The sequence below is a fragment of the Geotrypetes seraphini genome, chromosome 4 (genome assembly GCF_902459505.1).
Source record: "Geotrypetes seraphini chromosome 4, aGeoSer1.1, whole genome shotgun sequence".
Classification (NCBI taxonomy): domain Eukaryota; kingdom Metazoa; phylum Chordata; class Amphibia; order Gymnophiona; family Dermophiidae; genus Geotrypetes; species Geotrypetes seraphini.
This window is the reverse complement of record NC_047087.1, coordinates 132,200,904-132,226,450: the sequence shown is the minus strand read 5'-3', so window position 1 is coordinate 132,226,450 and position 25,547 is coordinate 132,200,904. Positions and strand designations below refer to the sequence as shown.

General features: G+C 47.5%; 1 protein-coding gene across 3 annotated transcripts in view; it reads left to right on the top strand.

Moving 5' to 3' along the window:
- Nucleotides 1–1,115: 1,115 nt before the first annotated feature.
- The window catches only part of ZBTB21 (zinc finger and BTB domain containing 21), a 41,773-nt gene continuing 17,341 nt past the window's right edge, over nucleotides 1,116–25,547 (top strand). Inside the window, exon 1 of one of the 3 annotated variants that reach the window (XM_033943142.1) lies at nucleotides 1,116–1,274. Coding sequence is in view for 1 of the 3 variants with exons in the window: in XM_033943141.1 (XP_033799032.1) it covers nucleotides 1,317–1,375 (59 nt within the window). In the remaining 2 variants the exon portion in view is untranslated. Of the gene's footprint in view, nucleotides 1,376–25,547 lie in introns of all 3 variants that reach the window. The other 2 variants (XM_033943143.1, XM_033943141.1) reach the window with 2 other exon arrangements.

Here is a 25,547-nt window from a genome sequence, read left to right as displayed (position 1 = left end):
ATTCTGATTCTGATTCTTCTGGAACGCATTATGCTCGCAAACCAAGGTACCACTGTATTTGTCACTGTACCTTTACTTAAGCATTAGAACCTGCAAAGCTAATTTCAATGGGTAGAATCAGGGTCTTCAAATACCACACTACGGTGGGATGTTAAGTTTTAAACCAGAGCTGGCCAAAATCTCTCCCTCCTGGAACTGAATAACTTGATAGCTCTAGTGCAGGGCCACATTTTGGATTTTTAGGTATGTGGGAGAGCCTCAGAAAAAATAGTTAATAAAGAAATGACAATTTTGCATGAGGTAAACTCTTTATAGTTTATACATCTTTCCTTTCAGCTAAGTCTTAATATTGATATTGTAATTTATAGCTAAAGAGACATATGATCAAGAAACTGTTTTATTTTACTTTTGTGATTATGATAAACATACCAAGGGCCTCAAAATAGTACCTGGCAGGCCGCAAGTTTGAGACCACTGCTCTAGTGGCTTATTTGGATTGGACTACTGTAGGGTCTGAAAAGTAATCCCATGCCCAGATCAGATAGCCTTGCACTTCTGAGTAGTGGCATCTAGTTTTCTAGAGGAAAACAAATCATCTAAGGGAAAGTTTCTGTCTCTTAAACATGATATTATTGAGACACTTGGTGGGAAGTGATTTCCCTCATCTCTTTCCTCATTACTGGATCTAAAGGGGATTCGAACCACCATCCCGATTTGGAGAGCAAGTATCCTAGACAGGGCTGCAATCTTAAACACAAATTTTCCGCCAAAAACTTTTAGACACTAATGCATCACTGTTTCAAAATGAAATACAATTAGTTCTTTCTCTGTAAAAGAAACATGTATTTAATCAAGAGGAGAGAAGCATGATGACAATTATTTTTCAATCCCGTCGGCCTCCTGTAGCCCCGTAGAGCTATGAGGAATACTTCACAGCCGCACACCCAATGTCTCCAAAGCTGAATCACGCAGAACTACCATACAGACACGCGCACAGCAATTCTAGCGCCACAAGCCGACATAAATAGAATCTAGCCCGGGACTTTCCCAATTTAAGGCGCGCGAGCCAGCGAATATACCTGCCCAACCCCCTCGGCTAGCCCAACCAATCGGAAGTCTGCGCACGTGACGAGCGCTCCATGCGATGACCTCATCTCTGGTGTGGGATGACGTCAAATTCAAGATGGATGGAATCACGGCAGCCGCGCGCGCCGACGTATTCTGAGAGAAAAGGTGGGAAAAGGGCCCCCGTCCATTTGCGGGGCGAATCGACAGTGAGTAAAAGTTTAACTAGCACTCTTATTTAAAACAATGGGATGGTGGACGCCGCTTGTTTCGCTTTGGCAAAGGCGTCTTTTCTTGACGTAACTCTGAGGTGATTTCTCTTTTTTCCTCTACCAGCGGGGCTGTGGTCTCATAGCTTACTGGAACGCATGCGCAAATTTTGAAACGCACCAGCCTGACTTCAACTTGCGCATGCTCTAGGCCCTTGTCGGGAAGTGTCTGCGCTATCGCGCATGCCTGCGACCCACGGTGGCGGAAGGACCTACCGGTGCGCATGCTCGCCCCCTGCAGCGGCTGGAGCTCTACCATGGGAAATGCGCGTGCTTGCTGTTTAATCCGAGACTCGTTGTTCTCTGAGCTGCGCGTGCGCTGCAATACAGATGTCCTGGGAGTAAAGCATAGCTGCGCGTGCACAGCAGTGATTGGCGGTCACGACATCTTTGCGCATGTCCCTAATTATGCTAGTCAATGGAGTCATCATTTGCACTTGTGTATATGGAGAGTTTTAGTGTTGATGATGTTGCTGAATAATTTTTGCTTCTGTTTCCCACACATAATTTATATGTTTAGCTAGAAAGTTAAGCAAATCTCTGCTTTTTTAACACTGAATATATTTGTAGGTTTGTCGGTTCTTTGTTGCTGTAGGGTTTTTTTGTGTGTGTTTTCAGTATTATAAATTTAGAAAAATGGCCACATAAGACACTGATGTTATAGATTACTGAAAGGAACAATCTTTTTAAAGAAATTTTGAGTGTAAATTTGTTCTATTAAGTCATGGAAACTTAATGACAGCTTTGCAGATTTTTCAGATCAGGAGCTGAGCAACGCAGGGTTTACCATGAGCTGAGGAAAGATTCTTTTTGGTCCTTTTACTGTCAAAGATTAAAAATCTATATAATATAGAATTCAATATACAATATGGACACACAATTTTATGACTTTGTACTAAAGAGGTTCATACATAATAGGTTCAATAACAGTGTGACACACAAACCATACTTTGCATAGGATGTCAAGGTATGCTTGGTATGTCCAGGTCAGCATATTTACAATTCCACAGATACTTTAAGGATCTGTTGAACAGGGAGCCTTTTGTAAAATACTGGAGCCAATTAAGCAGCCAACTGCAATCAAATTTTTTTCTTCAATATTTTTGAGATGATGGTAGCTGGGCCAGTGCAAAGGTATTAGGCATCCTAGTTGTGCTTCCATCAACAAAATCAAATTCCCCCACCCCTGAGATTAAGATAAAAATCATGGGTGGGTTTGGGATATCTGAGAAGGGGGGGGTGGGGGTTTAAACCCAGGCCAGGATTCTATAAAACACACCTAAAACATAGGCATCAAAGAACATGGTACCTAGTACTTGTCAATCTTTAATTAGGTGCTGTTTATAGAATCATATCTAATGAGGACTTAAGTGCCCCCTATTTATGCCAGGGTTTTCCTGGCCTAAATACCAGCGCTTAAGTTCACTTTAGGAACCTACACACAAAATCCACTGATAATCTGCCCCTACCACATCCATGTTTTGGTAGGCATCTACCTGAAAGCACCAATTAAACTTTTGAAATAACTTAGGCACCTAAGTTGGCTTGGTGCCTTTTATAGAATCAAAACCCGAGTATGTGGGTTTCCCCCCCTCCCCCGCCTCGGTGGTGTGCCATGGTGCTGTTGTGGTATCTTGCCTTGAGTTCTTTTAATTTGGTTGTGTTGTTGTGAACCTAATAAAAATTATTTAACAAAAATTTTACAATCATGATATAGCCTCCAATACCACCCATCCCATAGTCTTAAAAAATGCGTACCGGTAATTATCCTTAGACAAGCAAGCAGCATATTCTAATATGTGGGTGACGTCATCTACGGAGCCCAGTATGGACAATGGTAAAAGTGTATTGCCACTTTAAGATTTTTAGAAAGTTCATCCTGGCCCGCACCGTGCATGCACAAGTGCCTTCCCGCCCAACGTCGGCTTGTTAGGTCGTCAATTTTTCGTTTTCCGTGGAGTGAAGACAAGGTATCCTATCTTCATTCCCTCAAGTTTGCCTTCCTGCTTCTTTTTTCAATTATTTTCATACTTATTCGTTGTTTCTACTACCTTATTTTTTTAAAAAAATTAATTTAATTAATGTGTTTCGGTGTCAAAGGGCCCTTAGACAACTTACAGAAACCTTTGCCTCTGCCGTCGGCGTCAATGGTTTTTCAGCCTTCTTTCTACTCCATCACGGTCTCGTCCTTCCAGCTGGCCCTGACTCCAGCACAATATACAAATAAAGAACTAGAAGGAGAAAACCAATAATAACAAACTACCAGAATGTTTTCTTCCTCTCTTTTAGAAATATTAGGCTTGGAGTCGAATTTCCAGCTACTTGGACAGTGCCGATTCCAGTCGATACTTGAAGAAGGACACAGTACTACTCAAAAGGGTCCAGAGAAGAGCGACTAGAATGGTTAAGGGGCTGGAGGAGTTGTCATACAGTGAGAGATTAGGGAAACTGAAGAGAATAGACTTAGTAGATAAAGACAGGTTGTTCACCCTCTCCAAGGTAGGGAGAATGAGAGGGCACTCTCTAAAGTTAAAAGGGGATAGATTCCGTACAAACGTAAGGAAATTCTTTTTCACCCAGAGAGTGGTGGAAAACTGGAACGCTCTTCCAGAGGCTCGTAGGGGAAAACACCCTCCAGGGATTCAAGACAGTTAGACAAGTTCCAGCGGAACCAGAGAGTGCGCAGGTGGGGCTGGTCTCAGTTAGGGCGCTAGTCTTTGACCTGGGGGCCATCACAGGAGTGGACTGCTGGGCACGATGGACCACTGGTCTGACCCAGCAGCGGCATTTCTTATGTTCTTATGATACTGGTGAACATCAACATCGAATAGTATCTGTGGCATATTTACTATCAAGTCTATTTGATGTATGCTTTTCATTGACGTCATCGCAGAGGGCATCGACTTCAAATAGCTTCATTAGCATATCTGGCATCGAGCCTATTTGATGCATGCCTTTCATCGACGCCATCGTTCTTCAATGCAGGTTGTCATTTCTGAAGCACATCGCCTATTGAGGTAACCTTGCTTCAACAACTGCTGCACCTTCTGTACCAGCTAGCGATATATGGTACTGGTGCCTCCTCTTCATACATCGACAGTGCATCTATTCATTGTTTCTTCAGCATCAAAGGAGCTACATTGAGTTAGCCTTGACAGCATTGTAGGTACCCATGGATGTGCCAATGGTACCGGTGAACTATTTCCAGGATTAACTGAATATCGCTTGCAAGCGACCCTGCTGCTAACTTCGAATCCCTCGGTACCAGCCCATGCTGAATGTAGCATGTACAGGCCAAGGGTACCAACTCCAGTTTTTTAATCACAGCATTGATGATCATCGAGATCTCAAGGGAACATCATCACGTTATGATTTTTCTTTCCCTTGACGCCATCGATCCAGTGCTGCAGCTGCTGCACCGATAGTGCCAGCTATTGACCAAAAGGTACTGGTGCAAATCTTTAAGGAACAACTCAATGAGTTTTGCTGAAGGGAGCTCAGTGACATAAATTGCACTCAATACTGGTGATTACATTGTTTCCCTTGGTACCGGCCCAGCCTAAGTACAGCAATTTGAAGCTACATGGTACCGATTAGAGAATGACATGGGGAAAAAATTTGTCCCCGTCACTGCCCTGTCCCTGCGACAACCATCTCTGTCCCCGTGACCACTGTTCCCGCCCTGTCCCTGCAACCACTGTCCCCACCCCACGACAACTGTCCCCGCAGCATCCATACAAGCCTCAGTACTGCAATATTTAGCTTATTCCTTCCTTATAAATCAAAGTTCTGGCTGCTGAACTAGAGAAAGAGATGTTCAGCTGGCAGGGCTTTGTTTATAAATTTTTATAAATACTACTTTATCCTAAAGCAAAATAAATAAATAAATAGGAATTTTTTTTCGACCTTTGTTATCTGGTTTCTGCTTCCTTCATCTTCTCATTCAATTCCTTCCATCCACTGTCTGTCTTCTCTCTGCGTCTTCCATTTGCTCTGTTACTGTGCCTCTCCCTTCACCCCCCCAATTGGTATGACACCCATCTTCTTCCCTCCACTCCCCCATAGTCTGGCATCTCTGTCTTCTTCCCTTCCAGCTGCTTCTTCCCACTCTCTCTCTTCCCCATTCCCTTCAGCGTCTTCTCCTCACTCTGTCTTCCCCATTTCCCTTCAGCGTCTTCTCCCCACTCTGTCTTACCCATGCCCTTTCAGCGTCTTTTCCTCTCCACCCCCCTTTCTGCGTCTGTTCCTTTCCTCCACCGCCCTTTGGCACCCCTCACGCGGCCCCCTCCCTCCTTCCTACCTACCTACCTGAATCTATCTATCTCGCTCCCTCCTTTTTACCTTCATGGCGTGTTTTGAGTAACTTCTTCAAAGCTGTCGAAGCCTGCAAACAGTAGCATGCGTGTATGGGCGGAAGCTTCTCTTCTGACGCAACTCCGACAGCTTTGTAAAGAAGTTACACAAAACGCGCTGCGAAGGTAAGGGGGAGGGAGGGAGATAGATAGATAGATTCAGGTGGGCAGGAAGGAGGGAGGGGGCCGTGCATGATTGGTGACCGCGCGCGTTCCCTCCCTTAACTGCGGGGACAAGGCCATTCACCGCTCCACGAGGCGGTGGATGGCCTTGTCCCCGTACCCACAGTGAGCACTTTTCCCTCCTAGTTTCAGCGGGTTACCCATGGCTACCCAGGACTAGCCGCAGGTAACAGCCACCATGTCATTCTCTACCAGGTCTACACTGACACACCACTATTGACACTTTTCCAGTAGACATGGAAGCTCCCCATCGAAAACTTGAAAGAATACTTCTTGACGCTCTCAATCCCGAAACATCTAGGATTCTACTTATGCCATCTGACCTGTCTTCATGCATATTTCTGAAAGCACTGAGTGTGAATCTACATTAGGGGTAGGGAACTCCGATCCTCGAGAGCCAGTTGGGTTTTCAGGATTTCCCCAATGAATATGCATGAGATCTATTTGCATGCACTGCTTTCAATGTATATTCAATGGGGAAATCCTGAAAACCCGACTGGAATACGGCTCTCAAGGACCGGAGTTCCCTACCCCTGATCTACATTATTTGCTCCAGGATCCTATGACATTCCTTCAAATCCCTCTCTTCTTCTCTTTTTCCTTCAGTATGTCTTAGAGCTTTCCTGAGGCACATAATTGTCAGATACGGAGTCCAGACCACTGATACTTGATCTCTTCAATTGTGATAGACTTCTTTAGTTCCATCTGTACTCAGGATGCGCTCTTTAAGAACTGGACTCTTCTTTCCCTTACTGTTGCTCCCAGCATATTTGCCTGTATCGACCCTCAATTGAGTTTCCCGATTTCCAGCTCTAACATACTGAGCTTCCTGGGCTGCATCATTGTTACTCCATGATTGCCACTTTGAAACTGGAACTTTTACTCATGGTTCTCCACTGCGCATACTCACATTCACAGCACCATTGATACTATTTCAGGGATCCGCCATGGGTGTAGAGCAGGGGTGTCAAAGTCCCTCCTCGAGGGCCGGAATCCAGTCGGGTTTTCTGGATTTCCCCAATGAATATGCATTGAAAGCAGTGCATGCAAACAGATCTCATGCAGATTCATTGGGGAAATCCTGAAAACCCGACTGGATTCCGGCCCTCGAGGACCGACTTTGACACCTGTGGTGTAGAGCCTATAAAGTGATATTCCCCTTTTTTTTGTGCACTATAACCATGAAGTAAACAGGACATGTTTTTTCTGCTTAGTTTGGACCCTATTAAGCATGGCATGACTCATTTGTTACTCCATCATGTGATCATAACCTGTAGAATGACTTAGGATGGATCGTCTATCCAATCCATCACAACAACTCTGCTATATTACATTACCAGGATTCTAATGGAGGGTTCTAATCTGGGTGTAGAGCCTGTTAAGTTGGATCCCCTCCCACATTTTTTCCATTGTCAAAAAGAGTCACTATTGTGGTACAACCTCTCACGTTGATTGTCTTCTTTCCCTTAACTGTCTGTTTCATCCATATTCTCTGCTGAGGCTTGAAGATGTAAAATATTATATAGACGATTCACTAATTCAGTTCCCTAAGCAGGATCAACCAGATTACTCAATACATAACATTTAATACTGTACCATTAATGCTAATAAGTATTCCAGGAGATATTCACACTATTCTTTTGGAATATCCTACTCTACTGTCCTTTTTCTAATGTCAAACGGACAATGTCCAGATCAACCTTCAGTCCATCTCCTTCTTGGAACTTGGCTGTAGGAGAGGAGGAGGCCAGTACACATCCTATTTAGGATCCTTTTTTACCTTTATAATCTTAGATCTGTTCTTAAACTTTCCTCGTCCATTCTGGGATGTTCAGTACCAGCTAACTAGATTATTAACAGGTTCACACTCATATTTTCGACATCCATTCGGTACTTCTAAATTACCCCTTTTTTTTCTGCAGCTAGGCTTCTGCTGAAAAGGGACATACTGAATTATATATCGTTACCCTTTGGAGCTTTATTGTTCTCTACTGCTATGTAGTATATCTAAGAACAGAGACAAGAGTGCATGTTGGCACCATTGCTCAGTGATCACGTGCAGGGCTCTGTAAACCGACCCTGATCCAAATTCAATTTCAGTTCTATTATCGGTTCCAAGTCCCTACCCTGCTGATGTGTTATATTTCTCTGTTAAAGTAATCTTCGTCCCTGACCTTCCATTTTTCTCTGTGGCTCACAAGAACCAACAGGGCTTCCTTCTTGGCTAAGGCCGAGAGCATGTAAACTCTCTCCATCAGCTATATAAATCGAAATCTCTGCTGGTGACTACAGTACGCTGAACTTCAAAGGATTTCCAATCAAAATCTATCTTGGTTATCTGACAATGCTACCATTCACATCCTGTGATATTGGTTTTATAGATCGTTGCAATCACTCCAAGTTACATTTCACTTATTTCTTTTACTTAGGAGCTCTGTGCTGTTTGCAGTAACTATTATGCACTCCCTCTTCAAGGTTCCAAAGTCAATTCTGTGCATTTCCTGTGTGGTACTATTAGTTTTCATTCCCCTACGACAATGTGTCTGATTTCTTCCACTCTTAGTATCTATCACATGTTTTCAGCTGGAATTAAAGTTCCCAATAGTAAGTGCTCTCCATGGTTTATCTGGCTTCTACTACTACAATGCAAAATTAATGCCTCGTACTGAGTCTACGATTCCTTTCCGCTGGGCTACTGAACTTTCTGTTCTATTGCCAGCCTTGCTATCCTTTCTTGCAGAGTTTCTTTTACTCTCATATTATCTGTGTATAATACTGGTCGCATGGTTACTCTATTTCTCTCTGTTGCTTTGTGGCCACCTTCTTTGTGTAGCTCTGCCTACCTCTCTTGCTTCTTAATAAAAACCTATGAAGCAACTCTAACTCACAGGCACATTGCCTTTATTTGGTCGCCTTCAACTCTATGGTGTTCCTTCACCTTCAGTTGATATCTTTAACTTCAGGGGTAAACTAATAGTTTGGTATCAAGCAGTTCATTAATAGGCTTGACTTTATTGTCTAGTTTGTTTCTTTTTTTTCTATTCTCATTAAAAGAAAATAAATTTGAGAACAGAATACAACTGTATTTTGATTATTCTACAGTTTACTTCCATTACTACATGTATTTTTTCTTGCTGTACTTCTCCACTTTTCACAACCAAATTATGGTAGCTCTTCTCCTTCCCCCCCCCCCCTTCCTTCCTTTCATAAGGGATTGAGAACTTGAGACCATTCAGATGCTAGAGTCCACTGAGCTGTTCTGAGATGAAGTCTTGCGAAGGGGGTTGCATGAGCTGTGGAGGCCATGTGAGCTATGAGTTGCATCATCTGTCTCACTGAGATGGATTGAAGAGTAGAGACTTGAGTGCAAAGATGAAGTGAAGTGTCTCTACTCTCATCTATTCTCTTACTTGATTCTCAAGTTTCTGAGCTCACTACTCTCCTCATTTTTTTTCAATAGAAGATGAGACTGGTTTCTGCAATTCCTTTCCATATTCCTTTCTTTGTTTATCCCAGGACAAGCAGGCAGCATATTCTCTACATGTGGGTGACGTCATCCACGGAGCCCCGTCGCAGACAGCGTTTCAAGCAAACTTGATTGAAGATCTCAAGTTTGCTAGCACTGCCCACGCATGCGTGCCTTCCTGCTCCACTAGAGGGCACATCCCCTCCTCGTGGTCTTCAGTTCTTAGTTTTCCGTGGAGCCAGAAAGCCCTGTCTCTCTTCTCTGCGTTCTCTAAGTGCCTTTCTAGCACCGCAGCTTCTTTATTTTCTTCGGGAGTCGTTGTGCGGTTTGTTGTTTATCTTTTCTCCACGTTTGTAAAAAAATTTTGTTTTGCTTCGGCGACCGGGGACTCCTGGTTCGCTGTGGCCGCCTGGCCTCGCATGGCCACGGCCATATTTTTGACTTATGTCCCGGCCTCTCACCAGGTTTAAAAAGTGTTCCCAGTGCGGTCAGGTTATTTTGATCACAGACCCGCACCACTGGTGTATTCTCTGCCTCGGAGCGGATCACCCGACGGACTCCTGTCCTCGCTGTGCCACACTCCAATCTCGGGCTCTTCACCGCCGTGAGGCCCGGATTAAGGAGCTCTTTGCGATGGAGGCCGCTCCTGCTTTGACCCCGGTCTCGGCCTAGAAGACGGCGCCGGGTAAGTCCCCTCTTTCTTCTTCAGGTTCAGTTTAGCTACCGAAGAAGCCTTCCTCGGAGTCTCTGGCCATCCAGGCGGTGAGTGTAGTCCCGCAGGCCTCGACGAGACCATCTTCGAAGTCCTCCAAGCGTGCTTCCACCATACGGGAATACTCTTCCTCGAGGTCGCCCCCGGTGGCACGCACTGCTGCACCTACTCGGCCTTCCATGGTCACGGTGCCGATGTTTGAGGAGGTGTTGAAGGCGATCATTTCCTCGGAGCTCTCCTCAGCGTTGGCTCACCTTGCGCCGGCCTCGACCTCGTGCGCTATTGACCAGCCTGAGTGCCCTGTCGAGGTTCCTCGGGAATGGGTACGCCGGTCTCGGCGGCTCTCCTCGTCGGATTCCTCGCCGCTTCCCTTGAGGCACGCTTCTCCCTCGGATCGACCTTGATCGAGGTATCCATCGAGGCGTTTCGCGAAGCGTCCCCGGGCATCCCCCTCGAAGTGGGGGTAGGTCCCGGGTCCTCACACTACCGGGTCCATTAAAGCTTCGGACCTTACCTTGTCCAACCCGAATCTGCTGCGCTCTCCTGTTCGTGAGGCGCTGACCTCTGGGGATCCAGCCTCCTCGAAGGGTTACGGAGCCTCGAGGGCCCGGACACCAGGGTCCTCCCCCCCGAGGGTACCTCCAAACGCCGGTTTTCGTCGATTCCCCCCCCCCCCCCCCCGCTCCTTTAGCGGGGCTTCTTCGATGTCTTGGAGGGTGGATTCCGATATCCCTCCACAGTATTCCAGGGAGGCTTCCCCCTCCTTTTCTGCTGCCTTGCGGTCTCGCTCGACTACCCCCCAGGGGAGCCAATCTGAGAGCAGACCTTCCTCCTTCACCCGTTTTGTTCTGGATATGGGGAAGGCATTGAACTTGGACCTCCAGTCGGATTCCAAGTATACTAAAGAATATTTGGAGGAGTTGGAGCTTCCCTATTCTCCCCGGGAATCCCTGCGGCTTCCCTTGAACCCGGTGTTTCAACAGACTTTTTTCTGCAACTTGGAGACCCCGTGTGCTATTCCTGCCATTCCATCTAAAATGGAATCTCAATACCGTATGGTGCCCTGTAAGGGCTTTGAAAAGGCTCAGCTTTCCCACCAGTCTTTGGTGGTGGAGTCTAAAGAAGTCTCATCCCTCCAAGGTGTATGCAGCTGTCCCGCCGGGCAGAGAGGGCCGGACGATGGACAAGTTTGGGAGACGCCTTTATGATAACTCTATGATGGCGAACAGAGTTCTGAATTACAGCTTTACCTTTACATCCTATCTCAAGTGGTGTGTTAAGGCTCTTCCCTCTTTTAAGGCGGATTTGCCTACCAAGCGCTGGGCAGATTTTCGCCAGTTTGTGGACATTCTAGCACAGCTGAGGCTGTACATGTTCCAGGCCTCCTATGATGCCTGGATGAATTGTCATCTAGGGTCTTGGCCTTTGCGGTCACCATGCGGCGCCTGGCATGGCACCGCATCGTTGATATGGATCCGAACCTGCAGGACCAGTTGGCCAACCTTCCCTGCCTCGGGAACTAGTTGTTCAATGATTCCATCAAAGCCGCTACTAAGCATCTCTCGGAACATGAATGCTCCTTTGCTTCCTTGGTCCGACCTAAGGCGAAGCCTGCTCCGCCTAAGTCCTACTGCCCGCTTCCACAGCGATACCTGCAAAAGTCTACGTCTGCCTTTCATCGTCCTCCTCCTTGGAGGCCGCAACAACAGCGGGCCCCTCCTAAACCTCCTACTCCTTCGGCGACCAAACCCTCGCCGTCCTTTTGACTCGCTGCCGGGCGGGCCTCCCCCGCCCTGGCGGTTTCCCCTCTGCCGATAGGGGGACGTCTGCGTGCTTTTGCGCATCATTGGGAGGAGATTACTTCGGACTCTTGGGTCCTCTCCGTCATTCGGGGAGGCTACTCCCTCAACTTCCATACTCTTCCGCCGGATAGGCCTCCGAGAGAGTCGCTTACGGAAGGGGATCAGCTGCCTCTGCTACTTCAGGCAGCGCACGCCCTTCTTTGTCTCCGGGCGGTGGAACCGGTTCCCCCTTGTCAGCAGGGCTCGGGAGTGTATTCCAGGTACTTCCTGGTTCCCAAAAAGACCGGGGACCTTCGTCCTATCCTGGATCTCCGAAAGTTGAACAAGTTCCTGGTTCGGGAGAAGTTCCGCATGCTTTCGCTTCCTAACTTGTATCCTTTGATGGACGAGGGGGACTGATTGTGTTCCCTGGATCTGAAAGAAGCCTACACTCACGTTCCGATCCATCCGGCTTCCCGACGGTTTCTCTGCTTTCGGGTGGGGAACCTTCACTTGCAGTATCGGGTCCTCCCATTCGGGCTCGCTTCCTCCCCACGAGTCTTTACGAAGTGCCTCGTTGTGGTGGCGGCTGCCCTCCAGTCGCGGGGCCTTCATGTTTTCCCGTACCTCGACGACTGGCTTATCAAGGCCCCGTCGAGGGAGGGGGTTATTTCAGCAACCCGTCAGACTATTATCCCAGGACAACCAGGCATGATATTCTCACATGTGGGTGACGTCATCCACGGAGCCCCGATGCGGACAGCTTTTTCAAGCAAACTTGATTGAAGATTTTTAAGTTTGCTCTGCTGCTCCACGCATGCGTGCCTTCCTGCTCCACTAAAGGGCGCGTCCCCTCCTCGTGGTCTCCAGTTCAAATTTTTCCGCTGAGCCTAGAAGTCGTGTATTTTTAGGCTCTGCCCCAACTGCCTTTTAGCACCGCGATTTGTTTTTTCTTTTTATCGATTAAGTCGCAGTGCGCGTTTTTTCTTGTTTTATTATTTGTTCCTGCTTCATTGGACCGACCCGGAAGCTTCCGGGTCGCCGTGGCCGCGTGGCTACTCCGGCCGCGGCCAGTTTCGTTTCCTATGTCCCGGCCTCTGACCGGTTTTAAAAAGTGCACCCAGTGCGAGCGGCTTCTTTCCATCACAGACCCGCATCGCCGGTGCATCCTCTGCCTGGGGGCCGCCCATCCAACCGATTCTTGTCCCCAGTGCGCTACTTTTCAGAACCGGGCCCTCCGTCGGAGGAAAGCCTGCATGGCGGATCTTTTTACCGCCAACCAGACCACCTCGGCCTCGAGGTCGGCCTCGGCCCCGGCCTTGGCCTCAGCCCCGAATACCTCGGCAACGCCTCAAGACTCGACCCCGAAGTCCTCGGGTACGCAAAAAGCCTCGGCTCCGGGTAAGTCTCCTCTTCCTTCTTCAGAATCCGCGCCGGCAAAGAAGCCAGCCTCGGGGACACCGGCGGCACAGGGTGGAAGTTCCATACCTTCGGCCCCGGCGAAGTCCTCCAAGCCCTCGGGACGTGCCTCCACCACCCAGGAATACTCAAAATCGAGGTCGCCCTCGGTGGAGTGCAATGCGGCATCGGACATGCCCTCGATGCTGTCCATACCCGTTTTCCAGGACTTGCTCCGGGCGATGATCTCGTCGGAGCTATCCGCTGCTCTGGCCCAGCTACAACCAGCCTCGACCTCGTGTGCGCCGGACCAGCCTGAGCCTCGCGTCGAGCCCCCTTGGGGCAAGGTGCGCCAGCCTCGCCACATCCCATCCTCCTCGGATTCCTCGCCGAGGCGCTCGAGACGCTCTCCCTCCACTGACCGCCGCGGAGCGAAGCGTCGCTCCAAAATGATCGATACCTCGAACCGCCGTACCTCGAAGAAGGCCCGGAGTTCTCCCACTCTACGGGGCTGTTCCCCGACGACTCGTGCGGAACCACTGAAGGTGACGGAGTTATCACTCTCCAACCCTCAGATTATCTTATCTCCCCCTCGGTCCGGGGCTCCGAACCGAGGTCCCAGGCTTTCGCTGAGGGAGTCCGGGTCCAGGTCGCCGATTCGTCATCGATCGGTACCTCGTACCCCGGCATCGTCTCCGAGGGGCTCCTATGATGGCTTTGAACTTTCCTCCAGGGTGGCAGCCTTCGCTATCGCCATGCGCCGTCTAGCCTGGTTGTGCCTGGTAGACATGGACCCCAACTTACACGACCGGTTGGCTAACCTCCCCTGTGTGGGCAAAGAACTTTTTGACGATACCATCGAGGCAGCTACGAAACGCCTTTCGAAACACGAACGCTCGTTTGCCTCCCTCGTCAGGCCTAAGCCTAAACCTCCCGCGTCCAGGCCGTTCAGGGCCCCCCCCCGCGCCGCTGTCCACAAAAATCTACCCCTGCCTTTTCGCGGCCTCCACCTCGACGTCCGCAAGCTCACCATCGGGCTCCACCCAAGTCCCAACCGCCGGCAACTGCCAAACCATCCCCGTCCTTTTGACGGGATACGCGGATGGGGGCTGGCCCCCTCCGCCACAGTCCCAGGCCTCCTTCCCATCGGGGGTCGCCTCAGAGCCTTCTACCCTCGCTGGGAACAAGTCACGTCGGACGCATGGGTCCTTGGCGTGATCTCATCAGGATACTCTCTCAACTTTCGGGACATTCCTCCAGACAGCCCTCCAAGAGTGTGCCCTCCCAATCGGGCTCAGTTACCCCTCCTTCTCTCAGAAGCTCAAGACCTGCTTCACCTGCGGGCAGTGGAAGAGGTTCCCCCCGACCAACGGGGGAAAGGGTTCTACTCCCGCTACTTCCTGGTGCTGAAGAAGACGGGAGACCTGCGCCCAATTCTAGACTTGAGACGACTCAACAAATTCCTGGTGCGGGAAAAGTTTTGAATGCTTTCCCTACCAATTCTCTATCCTCTGATCGACGAGGGCGATTGGCTCTGCTCCCTCGATCTGAAGGAGGCCTACACACATGTTCCAGTGCATCCCGCTCACCGCAGGTTTCTGCATTTTCAGGTGGGAGACCTTCATCTACAATACCGAATCCTTCCCTTTGGCCTAGCATCGTCACCTCGGGTCTTCACGAAGTGCCTCATGGTGGTCGCAGCTGCCTTGCGCTCTCAGGGTCTTCAGGTATTCCCCTACCTGGACGACTGGCTGATCAAAGCCCCGTCCAGGGAGGGGGCTATCTCAGCGACCCGACAGACTATTATCTACCTTCAGGGTCTGCGGTTCGAGGTAAACTTCCCAAAATCCCAGCTGCACCCCTCTCAATCATTACAGTTCATCGGAGCCGTGCTGGACACGACCCGCCTCCGTTCCTTCCTTCCCCCTCTGCGTCTGGAGGCGTTAGTAAGTCTGAGTCGACGGATTTCGCTGCTGACCTCGGTCTCAGCGCAGCAGATGATGACGCTTCTGGGCCACCTGGCCTCTACCGTCCACGTCATACCCTTCGCCCGTCTCCATCTGCGGATCCCTCAATGGACTCTGGCCTCTCAATGGCATCAGGACCGGGACCCGATCAACCGCCCCGTGCAAGTGACTCCTTCCTTGCAACGATCGCTCCGCTGGTGGGCCGACTCTTCAAATCTTTCCAAAGGTTTGCTCTTTCTAGCCCCTCCACACAGCAAGGTACTCACCACGGACTCGTAGGAGTACGCTTGGGGGGCTCATCTGGACGGCCTACGCACTCAGGGAATGTGGTCAGCAGAGGATCGTCGCTGTCACATCAACGTGCTGGAACTTCGGGCCATCTACCTCGCTGCCGTGGCCTTCCAACATCTGCTACACGACCGGGTGGTTCTCGTCCGGACCGACAACCAGGTGGCAATGTACTACGTAAACAAGCAAGGGGGGACAGAGTCTTGGTCCCTCTGTCAGGAAGCTCTGCGCCTCTGGAAGTGGGCGGTCGCAAACAACATCTTCCTTCGAGCGGTGTACATACAAGGAGAGCAGAATTGTCTGGCAGACAGACTCAGCCGCCTCCTCCAACCGCACGAGTGGTCACTGCACTCTCAGACCTTGCGACAGGTGTTCGAAAGGTGGGGGATGCCTCAGATAGATCTATTCGCCTCCCCCCTCAATCACAAGCTGCCTCACTTCTGCTCCCGGATATACTCCCCGGACCATTTGGAGGTTGACGCCTTCCTCCTGGATTGGGAGGGAAGATTTCTGTACGCGTTTCCGCCTTTTCCTCTGATTCTGCGGATGCTGGTCCACCTCAAATCGGTGCGAGCCACTCTGATCTTGATCACCCCTCGGTGGCCACGCCAGCCTTGGTTTTCCCTTCTACTGCAACTCAGTGCCAGAGATCCGCTGCCTCTGCCTCTGTTTCCCTCTCTGCTATCGCAAAGTCAGGGCTCACTGTTACATCCCAATCTTCAGTCTCTTCATCTAAATGCTTGGTTTCTTTCCCCCTGACTTCTCTTCCGATGTCTCAATCAGTCAAGGAGATATTGGAGGCCTCGAGAAAGGCCTCGACTAGAATCTGCTATTCCCAAAAGTGGACCAGATTCTCGTCCTGGTGCTCCTCTCACAGCCAAGACCCGGTGTCGGTCCGGTCTCTTTGGTCCTGGAGTATTTATTTCACTTATCTCACTCCGGCCTGAAGACCAACTCCATTCGAGTACACCTTAGTGCGATTGCTGCCTTTCATCAGCCCCTAGAGGGAAAAGCCCTTTCACTCCACCCCTTAGTTTCTCGTTTCATGAAAGGTCTTTTGAATGTCCACCCTCCTCTCAAACCTCCCCCGGTGGTTTGGGACCTTAATGTGGTTCTGGCTCAACTCATGAAACCTCCATTTGAGCCGCTAGACAAATGCCATCTTAAATTTCTCACTTGGAAGGTGATATTCCTGCTTGCACTCACTTCCGCTTGGCGGGTTAGTGAGCTACAGGCCCTGGTGGTGGACCCGCCTTTCACTGTATTCCACCACGACAAGGTGGTTCTCCGCACTCATCCTAAGTTCTTGCCCAAAGTGGTGTCTGATTTCCATCTCAACCAGGCCATTGTTTTGCCCGTGTTTTTCCCAAAGCCCCACCCTCACCCCGGAGAGGTGGCGCTCCACACCCTTGACTGTAAGAGAGCATTGGCCTTTTACCTTCAACGCACTCAGTCTCATTGGTCAGTCCCACAATTGTTTTTGTCCTTCGACCCTAATCGGTTGGGTCACCCAGTTTCCAAGCGCACCTGGTCCAACTGGTTGGCTGCTTGTATTTCCTTTTGCTACGCTCAGGCTGGTCTCGCGCTGCACGGCCGAGTAACGGGACATAAGGTCCGAGCGATGGCAGCCTCCGTAGCCTTCCTCCGGTCCACGCCTATTGAGGAAATCTGCAAGGCTGCCACATGGTCTTCGGTTCATACTTTCACCTCCCACTACTGTCTGGATACATTGTCCAGGAGCGATGGCCGGTTTGGCCAATTGGTATTGCGTAATCTGTTTTCTTAAATTGCCAACTTCCCTCCATCCCTTTTCAGTTAGCTTGGAGGTCACCCACATGTGAGAATATCATGCCTGCTTGTCCTGGGATAAAGCACAGTTACTTACCATAACAGGTGTTATCCAGGGACAGCAGGCATATATTCTCACAACCCGCCCGCCTCCCCGAAGTTGGCTTCTTTGCTGGTTAAGTGAACTGGAGACCACGAGGAGGGGACGCGCCCTCTAGTGGAGCAGGAAGGCACACATGCGTGGAGCAGCAGAGCAAACTTTAAACTCTTCAATCAAGTTTGCTTGAAAAAGCTGTCCGCATCGGGGCTCCGTAGATGACGTCACCCACATGTAAGAATATATGCCTGCTGTCCCTGTATAACATCTGTTACGGTAAGTAACTGTGCTTTACCTTCCTCCAGAGTCTGGGGTTCGAGATCAACTTCCCCAAGTCCCAGTTGTGCCCCTCTCAGTCCCTACAGTTCATCGGGGCGGTGCTGGACACGGTCCATCTCTGGTCCTTCTTGCCTCCGCCGCGGCAAGCCGTTCTCCTGCGGCTGAGTTAGCTGGTGCTGCAGAGGTCGTCGGTTTCAGCCAGGCAGATGATGATCCTTCTGGGACACATGGCCTCCACCGTTTACGTCACGCCGTTTGCCAGGTTGCAACTGCGTGTCCCTCAGTGGACCCTGGCGTCTCAGTGGCAGCAGGATCGTTGCAGTGACTCCCTCCTTGAAACGATCGCTCCTTTGGTGGACCAACTCGTCCAATCTGTCCAGGGGTTTGATTTTTCTCACGCCCTGCATCAGAAGGTTCTGACGACGGACTCCTCGGCGTACGCTTGGGGAACGCACCTTGACGGCCTTTGGACTCAGGGTCTGTGGTCAAGTGCAGACCGTCGCTGCCACATCAACATTCTGGAGCTCCGGGCCATTTACTGCGCCATGGTGGCCTTTCGTCATTTGCTGCAGGATTGCGTCGTCCTGGTGCGTACGGACAACCAGGTGGCGATGTATTACGTGAACAAGCAAGGGGGGACGGGTTCCCTCTCGCTGTGCAAGGAGGCCCTTCGACTTTGGCGGTGGGCGCTCTGCCACAACGTCTTTCTTCGGGCGGTGTATATCCAGGGCGAGCAGAATTGTCTGGCGGACAAATTGAGTCACCTTCTTCAGCCGCACGAATGGTCACTTCATTCTCGGACTCTGCAGCAGGTGTTTGTTTGGTGGGGAACTCCACAAGTAGATCTGTTCACTTCGCCCCTCAATCACAAGTTGCCTCGCTACTGCTCGAGGATGTTCTCCCGGGATCGTCTCGAGGCGGACGCTTTCCTTCTCGACTGGACGGGCGGGTTCCTCTATGCGTTCCCACCCTTTCCGCTGATTCTCAGGACTCTGGTACACCTCAAGTCGGTTCGTGCAATCATGATCTTGATTGCTCCTCGGTGACCCAGGCAACCGTGGTTTTCCCTGCTCCTCCAGCTCAGTGTCAGGGAGCCTCTGCTTCTGCCTGTGTTTCCTTCTCTGCTGTCTCAGAGTCGGGGTTCGCTGTTGTATCCCAATCTGCAGTCTCTACACTTAACAGCTTGGTTCCTCTCCACATGTCTTCCGCCTTAGACTTTTCTCAGTCGGTGAGGGATGTTCTGGAGGCCTCTTGGAAGAGCTCCACTCGTCAATGCTATTCCCAAAAATGGTCCAGATTTGCTGCATGGTGTGCTGAGCACCGCATGGAACCGCTCTCTGCTTCCTTGCCGTCAGTGCTTGATTATCTGTTCCACCTGTCTCGGTCTGACCTCAAATCAACATCTATTCGAGTCCATCTAAGTGCGATTGCTGCCTTTCATCGGCCGCTTGATGGGAAGCCACTTTCCATCCATCCGATGGTTTCCCGCTTTATGAAGGGTCTCTTCAATATTCATCCGCCACTCAAGCCCCCTACAGTGGTTTGGGATCGTAATGTGGTTCTGGCTCAATTGATGAAACCTCCGTTTGAACCCATTGATAAGGCTCATCTGAAGTTCCTCACCTGGAAGGTGATTTTCCTGGTTGCTCTCACGTCTGCTCGCAGAGTCAGTGAGCTGCAGTCTCTGATTGCGGACCCACCTTTTACTGTATTCCATCATGAAAAGGTGGTCCTCCGTACTCATCCAAAGTTCTTGCCCAAGGTTGTTTCGGACTTTCATATCAATCAGTTCATTGTTCTTCCGATGTTTTTTCCGAAGCCCCACTCTCATCCTGGAGAGGTGGCGCTTCACACTCTTGACTGTAAGCGGGCGTTGGCCTTTTACCTTCGCTGCACCGAGTCTCATCGGACGACTCCCCAACTTTTCATCTCTTTTGATCCTATTATTTATATATATTTATTGAATTTTTTCAATATAATCAAGCATAACTTGTACAGAAAGGAAATTCAGCTAAAGAATTGATAATTAAACATAATACTTCAATCAAACATCAAATATAAGCTAAATCTCTACTCAAGTCCACAAATAGGATTCAAGGTGGATGGTGGGCAAGTAATACTGAGATAAATTAAATTAAGTAAATTATTACTAGTAGACTGAAAATATACCTTTCCTTAATCTAAGCACTCATGTTCCACCTTTCTCCAAACTTGAAGTTGATAGAAAGGTTGTCAGTTGAGATGGCTCAAAGAAGACAAATTTATGTGAACGATAATTAATTACACATTTACATGGATGTCGCAAGTAAAACGTAGCCCCTAGAGCCAAAACACCAGGTTTCCTTAGCAAAAATTCACGTCTCCTCCGCTGGGTCTCCTTGGCCAAATCTGGGAACATCTGTATTTTATAACCTAGAAATTCTTTTTGTTTATTCTTAAAGAAAAGTCTCAGCAACCAGTTTTTATCTGGCGCGAGCACTACTGTTATGAGTAAAGTTGCTGGTTCCGCCAATTCTTTATCCGATGTTTCCAGAATATTAGATAAATTCATAGAGTCCTGTCCCGTATTCTGTTGTTGTTGTTGCTGTTGCAATTTCTTATTTGGAAGGTAATAAACTTTTGTAAATGGTGGTAATGTTTCTTCAGAAAGTTCCAATATTTCAATCATATAACGCTTAAGCATTTCTCTAGGGGCTATCATAGGCACCTTAGGAAAATTAATCAGCCTAAGATTGTTATTCCGGGAAAAATTTTCCATTACCTCCATTTTCCTTCTTAAATCAGTATTATCTTTAATTAATGTCTCAATAGTTTGTTTAGAAACCTTTATATCTTGAAATACATTCTGTATTGAGGTCTTAGAGTCCTCAATTTCTCTTTTCAAATCTTTAATTTCAGTCTCATGTTTGTTAAATTTATTTTCAAATTGTTGTAACTGTGGACTTATAGACTTTGCCAAGTTAGCCACTAAATCCCACAAAGAGTCTAATATTACCTCCTGGGGCTTCTCTATTTGAAGATAGTGTAACTTAGGTTGATTTAGCTCACCCACTGGCAAACTGTCTCTTCCAACGTCCTGTTTGGTTCCTGCTTCCCCCTCCGCTTCCTCCTCAGTCTCCGCAATCAGGCTTCCCTGCTGCAGCAAGGGCCCCGGCAACACAGTTCCCCTTTTCATCTCCTGAGCCTCCGGGAGGAGGAAAACTCCAACTTCCGGGAGTGCCTCCGCTCGCGGCGAACTGGTGGACTGAGGGCGTGGGGGAGGTGCTCTCACGTCGGGGCTTAGAGATGTTTCTGGCCCCATGGAGAACGACGCAGACTCGCCACCACTGCGCGCCTCCTGCAGGGAACTCCCCGACGATGTTGTTGGCGTTTGCTGCATTCTCCGGACAAGCTCTTCAATGTTGCCGAAGACAGCCGTTCGAGAGCGCTGTGAGGCTCCACCAGCGCTCCTTCCTCTCCTCTTCGGCATAGCTAAACAAGGTAGAATTATACCAAAAAAAAAGTAAAATAAGTAAGCCGAGCTTGGGGAGAGTGTGCTCAGACCTACTAGTATTCGGCCATCTTGGATCCATAACACTAATCCTCTTTTGATCCTAATCGGTTGGGCCGCCCTGTTTCCAAGCGCACTTTATCCAACTGGTTGGCTGCTTGTATTTCTTTTTGCTACGCTCAGGCTGATCTCTCGCTGCAAGGTTGGGTCACGGGGCATAAAGTCCGAGCAATGGCGGCGTCTGTCGCTTTCCTCAGGTCCACGCCTATTGAGGAGATCGGCAAGACTGCCACTTGGTCTTCGTTCATACCTTCACCTCTCACTACTGTCTGGACGCCTTTTCCAGGCGCGACGGCCAGTTTGGCCAGTCGGTTTTGCGCAATCTGTTTTCATAAATTGCCAACTTTCCCTCCGTCCCTTTTTGGTTAGCTTGGAGGTCACCCGCATGTAGAGAATATGCTGCTTGCTTGTCCTGGGATAAAGCACAGTTACTTACCGTAACAGGTGTATCCAGGACAGCAGGCAGATATTCTCGCAACCCTCCCACCTCCCCGAGGTTGGCTTCTTTGCTAGCTATCTGAACTGAAGACCACGAGGAGGGGATGCTCCCTCTAGTGGAGCAGGAAGGCATGCATGTGTGGGCAGTGCTAGCAAACTTGAGATCTTCACTCAAGTTTGCTTGAAACACTGTCCGCGACGGGGCTCCGTGGATGACGTCACCCACATGTAGAGAATATCTGCCTGCTGTCCCTGGATAACACCTGTTACGGTAAGTAATTGTGCTTTCCCTTCCTTAAGGGGATTTCGCACATTTCCATTCCATTCACAATGGCTTTACTACACTTCTTTGCTGGTTTCCCTTTTTTCCAGTGTATTTCTTAGGAAGTTCTACTTCTTGCCATCCTTGCACTAACTCTGGTCAAGACATACCAGTGCTTTCTCACAGACCTCAATAGGAGCATTTTTAACATATAGCTTTGTTCCCAGTTTGCCACTATTTCTTTCTTTGGGCCACAGTAATGTTTTTCTCTCCTTATTACTGTGTTTTTTCCTAGTTTCCTTGAAACTATTCTAACCAATGGTAACCATGCTTTCATTTTGCTTGACAAATTTCCCTTTCACTCCCGTCTGTGTCTTCTCGAGCCACATCTGGGCTTACTTACTCTTTTTGGTCTGGTCATCCATAATATGTGCATTTGCCAGTATCCATTTATTATTTTCTTTTTGAATCTTCCTGGTATCTCTCGCCTATGCTTGGATTCCCCTGCCGCCATGAGGTTATCTATTATTTACAATCTCCATTACTATAGTATTCGCTGGGGTCTTCCCTTTCTCCTCTTCTTGAGGATAGGGCTCTTCTACTTAGTCTGTATTTATTTCATTTCCTTGCCTCCGCCTACTCATATCAGACAGTATACCTGATTTTCTTGTGAGGCAACAAGTGTTTATTTCCTTAGAGACCAACTCTCCCTCCATCCCTTTACTAAAGCTAGGGAGTCCCAAATGTGAGAATATGCTGCCTGCTTGTCTAAGGATGAAGCACAGTTACTTACCATAATAGGTGTTATCCAGAGATAGCAAGCAGGTATTCTCAGAACCCGCCCACCTCTCCTAGTTGGCTTCTTTCCTTGGTCATAGAACTGATGACCTCGCAAGCTGACGTTGGGCAGGAAGGCACTTGGGGATGTGTGGTGTGAGCAGTCGTAAAATTTCTAAAAATCTTAGTGCCTATACACTTTTACCACTGTCCGTGTGAGAATATCTGCCTGCTATCCCTGGATAACACCTGTTACGGTAAGTAACTGTGCTTTATGAAACAAAGAGAAGGATGAATAAGACCCCACCTAAGTCAAAGCAGCAAAAAAGTAGAGAGGTATCAAGTCAAGAACAAGGTCCAAAGATAGAATTAAACTTCAATTTTTGTATAAGTGGCGCATTCAAGATAAATAAGCATGTTTTTTTAAAATAAAACCTTAATTGGTATATTTGTATGTAGCCCAATTATTTTAGAAAACAGCTTTTGGGAAATTGACCTAAATTATCTATTCTTTCTGTGGGTAAAAGTAAATACTAATAGATCTTTAATTTTGTATGGTTATCAGAACTTTGCTTTGTCTGTAGCTACTGTTTGCAGTCCTCAAGAAGCTGATGGCCCAATTTACCTAATGGTTACACAGACCTAGTCGTAACTAAAACTATAACTGATGCTCAGGATGCACCTTGGTTTTCACCTCTCCACAGAGTTTTGAAACAAAACTGTAGAAAGCTAGAAAAAAATGGAAAAAAATCTCGCTCAGACTTGGACAAATCAAATTGGAGATGTGCAATCGGATCTTATAATTCTGAACTCAAGAAAGTGAGAAAATCCTACTACGGTTGTAATATATCCAAGTCCACTCCCTGGCTAATACTGACTCTAAAACTGACCACTCCTCATCCCCTTCTGCTGAAATCTTAACTTGCTTTTTCCAAAAAAAATCTCTTATTAGACAATCTTTTTCTATAAGTGAAATTGAGTATTTCCCCATACATTTCAAACACTTCACAAAGGAAATACCAGCTGATCGCTATTGGCACTCATTTACTCTAGTACCCAAATTTCAAATTTCTAGATTTTGTGAAAGGATGCAAATGTTCATTGGACCCTTTCCCATCCTATCTATTTCTTAATATCTCCTCTCAAGCTATAATGTGGCTAACTGCCTTTCTGAACTTTTCTCTGGAAAACAGATACTTTTCATACTCTATGGGACAAATAACACTTCTAAAAAAAGCAGATTTAGATCCTACAATTCCTTCTTATTATCGCCCAATCGCCAACATACCTTTATTGACAAAAATGTTAGAATCATTCCAACATGGGTTTCGTTCCAATTTTAGTACTGAAACCTTACTGATTTCTCTTCTTTCAAAAATTCAACAAATCCGTCTCCAAAATAAATACTCAATTCTACTTAAGTTTGATCTTTCTTCAGCGTTCAATGTAGTCCATCATGGCATTCTTCTTCAGTTGCTTTCAGACATCGGTCGCCACCAGGCAGTTTTGGACTGGTTCTCTAAATTTCTTCTATATCGCTCTTATTCAGTGAATTTTGAAGGTAATACTTCTAACTCCTGGCAGTCTCCTTGTGGGGTTCCTCAGGGTTCCCCACTTTCTCCAATTTTTTTTGAATCTTTACATGACTACCCTGAATATCCTTAAGTTGTCATCTTGGGGAAACTTTACTCACTTATGCGGATGACATTTTCATACTGATAGAGATAGATCCAGACACTATTGACTTAGTTTCTAAAGTAAACCTCTGTATATCAAAACTTCAAGCCTGGGCACAGTCTGTCCGGATGAAGCTTAATGCAACCAAAACCAAATTACAGTATTATGGTTAGGCCCAAAATTGGATTGTCTTCTTTCTTCTGTAGCTTTGGTTTCTGGTTCCTCTCTACAAATTGAGTTTTCTGCTAAGGTTTTGGGAGTCCTTCTTGACTCCTCTCTTTCTTTTAAGGATCAAATCAACTCTGTGGTCAAAAAGTGCTTCTTTAACCTGCGTTTATTGAGGAAAGTTAGACATCTCTTTCATCATCGACATTTTTCCATATTAGTTCAGTCAAGTATATTATCACTAACTAAATTCTTAGAACCAGAAGCAATCAACATTCTCATTCATTCCCTCGTTATGACGAAATTAGACTACTGCAATTCTCTCCTCTTTAATACAACTTTGAAAGAAAAAAGAAGGCTGCAGCTCATACAAAACACCGCCGTGAAACTAATTCACAAAAAAAAAAAATACGATCATGTTACTCCGCTGTTGGTTAAATCTCATTGGCTTCCCATAAGCCATCGATTCACTTTTAAATTGTTGCTTCTAGTGTTCAAAGCCTTAAACTACAACGAACCCCAATTCATTAACAGATGGCTTATTCCCTATAGTACGACACGCTCTCTTCGTTCTTCTTCAACTAATCTTCTTTCAGTTCCTTCTATTAAAATGATAGGAACTAGAAGACAGGATATGTTTTCAGTTAATGCCCCTCAATCTTGGAATCTTCTACCCCAACACATCAGAGAACTAAAAGACCTAACTCAATTCAAAAAAATGTTAAAAACTTTTCTTTTCAAAGATGCGTATGGTGATTATGAGCAGTAAAAATTTGACATTCTTATTTACATTTTCGGTTTTTTTCTTTTTTTTAGAATAAATAAAAAAAAAAAAAAACAGCCATCTTTTTTCCCACCTTTTGTTTTTTTCCTTTTATGTTTATTCCTCTCCTCTATCAAAATTGTAACTATTTCCCTATTTATCCTCACATGTCGTGTTTGTTTTACCTTCACATTATTGTGAATTTAGGTTTTTTGAGTAGTTTGGAAAGTATGTTTCTTGTCTATACAACAAATTTGATTTTATGTCAAT